Raw genomic sequence first — 588 nt, forward strand, 5'->3', positions numbered from 1 at the left:
TTAGTATCTGCATGTGTATAATAACATAATTTGCTCGTCAGCATGTTTTATTGGACTCCCAAATCCCACACAGACATGGTAAGTTATATGAGATGAGACAATGAGAGGGGATGACAAGAAAGTTGGATTCAAAGCCATGTCCACTGCAGCTTATGTACACAATATGTGTTGTGCATAGTGACTGATAGTGATATGTCTTCACACAGAGCATTCTGAGACCTTAAATATGTCTCTCTTTTACACACACCTTGGCTTTCCCATTAAGGCATTGACACCTGGTGGTGCAGGTGTTATCACCCCAGAAAATAGTGGTTGATGGATAATATCTGCCCAGATACTGACATCCACAGTTAGACTTAGAAACACATCTGAAATACACAAACATACAATTAATTGTAATTAAACATAGAGTACACCACATGCATGAAACACACATCCAAGACAGTGCTCTTGTATTTTATGGCTTAACCAGTTAATAAGTCAGTTCTGCTAATTGAGGATATTTTTCCTGTGTATGACTTCTGCTGTTGTCCAGTAATGTTTTAGGTATATTTTCACAGTGAATTCTACAGACAGACAGACAGACAG

General features: G+C 38.1%; 1 protein-coding gene across 1 annotated transcript in view; it reads right to left on the reverse strand.

Moving 5' to 3' along the window:
* LOC118335676 (IgGFc-binding protein-like) overlaps nt 1-588 on the reverse strand; it is a 54035-nt gene that overhangs the window by 41714 nt on the left and 11733 nt on the right. The window contains exon 10 of the mRNA XM_035672102.1: nt 248-368. Coding sequence (XP_035527995.1) covers nt 248-368 — 121 coding nt within the window. The remainder of the gene's footprint in view (nt 1-247; nt 369-588) is intronic.

Source organism: Morone saxatilis, unplaced genomic scaffold, assembly GCF_004916995.1.
Source record: "Morone saxatilis isolate NCDOM2014 unplaced genomic scaffold, NCSU_SB_2.0 Contig24, whole genome shotgun sequence".
Classification (NCBI taxonomy): domain Eukaryota; kingdom Metazoa; phylum Chordata; class Actinopteri; family Moronidae; genus Morone; species Morone saxatilis.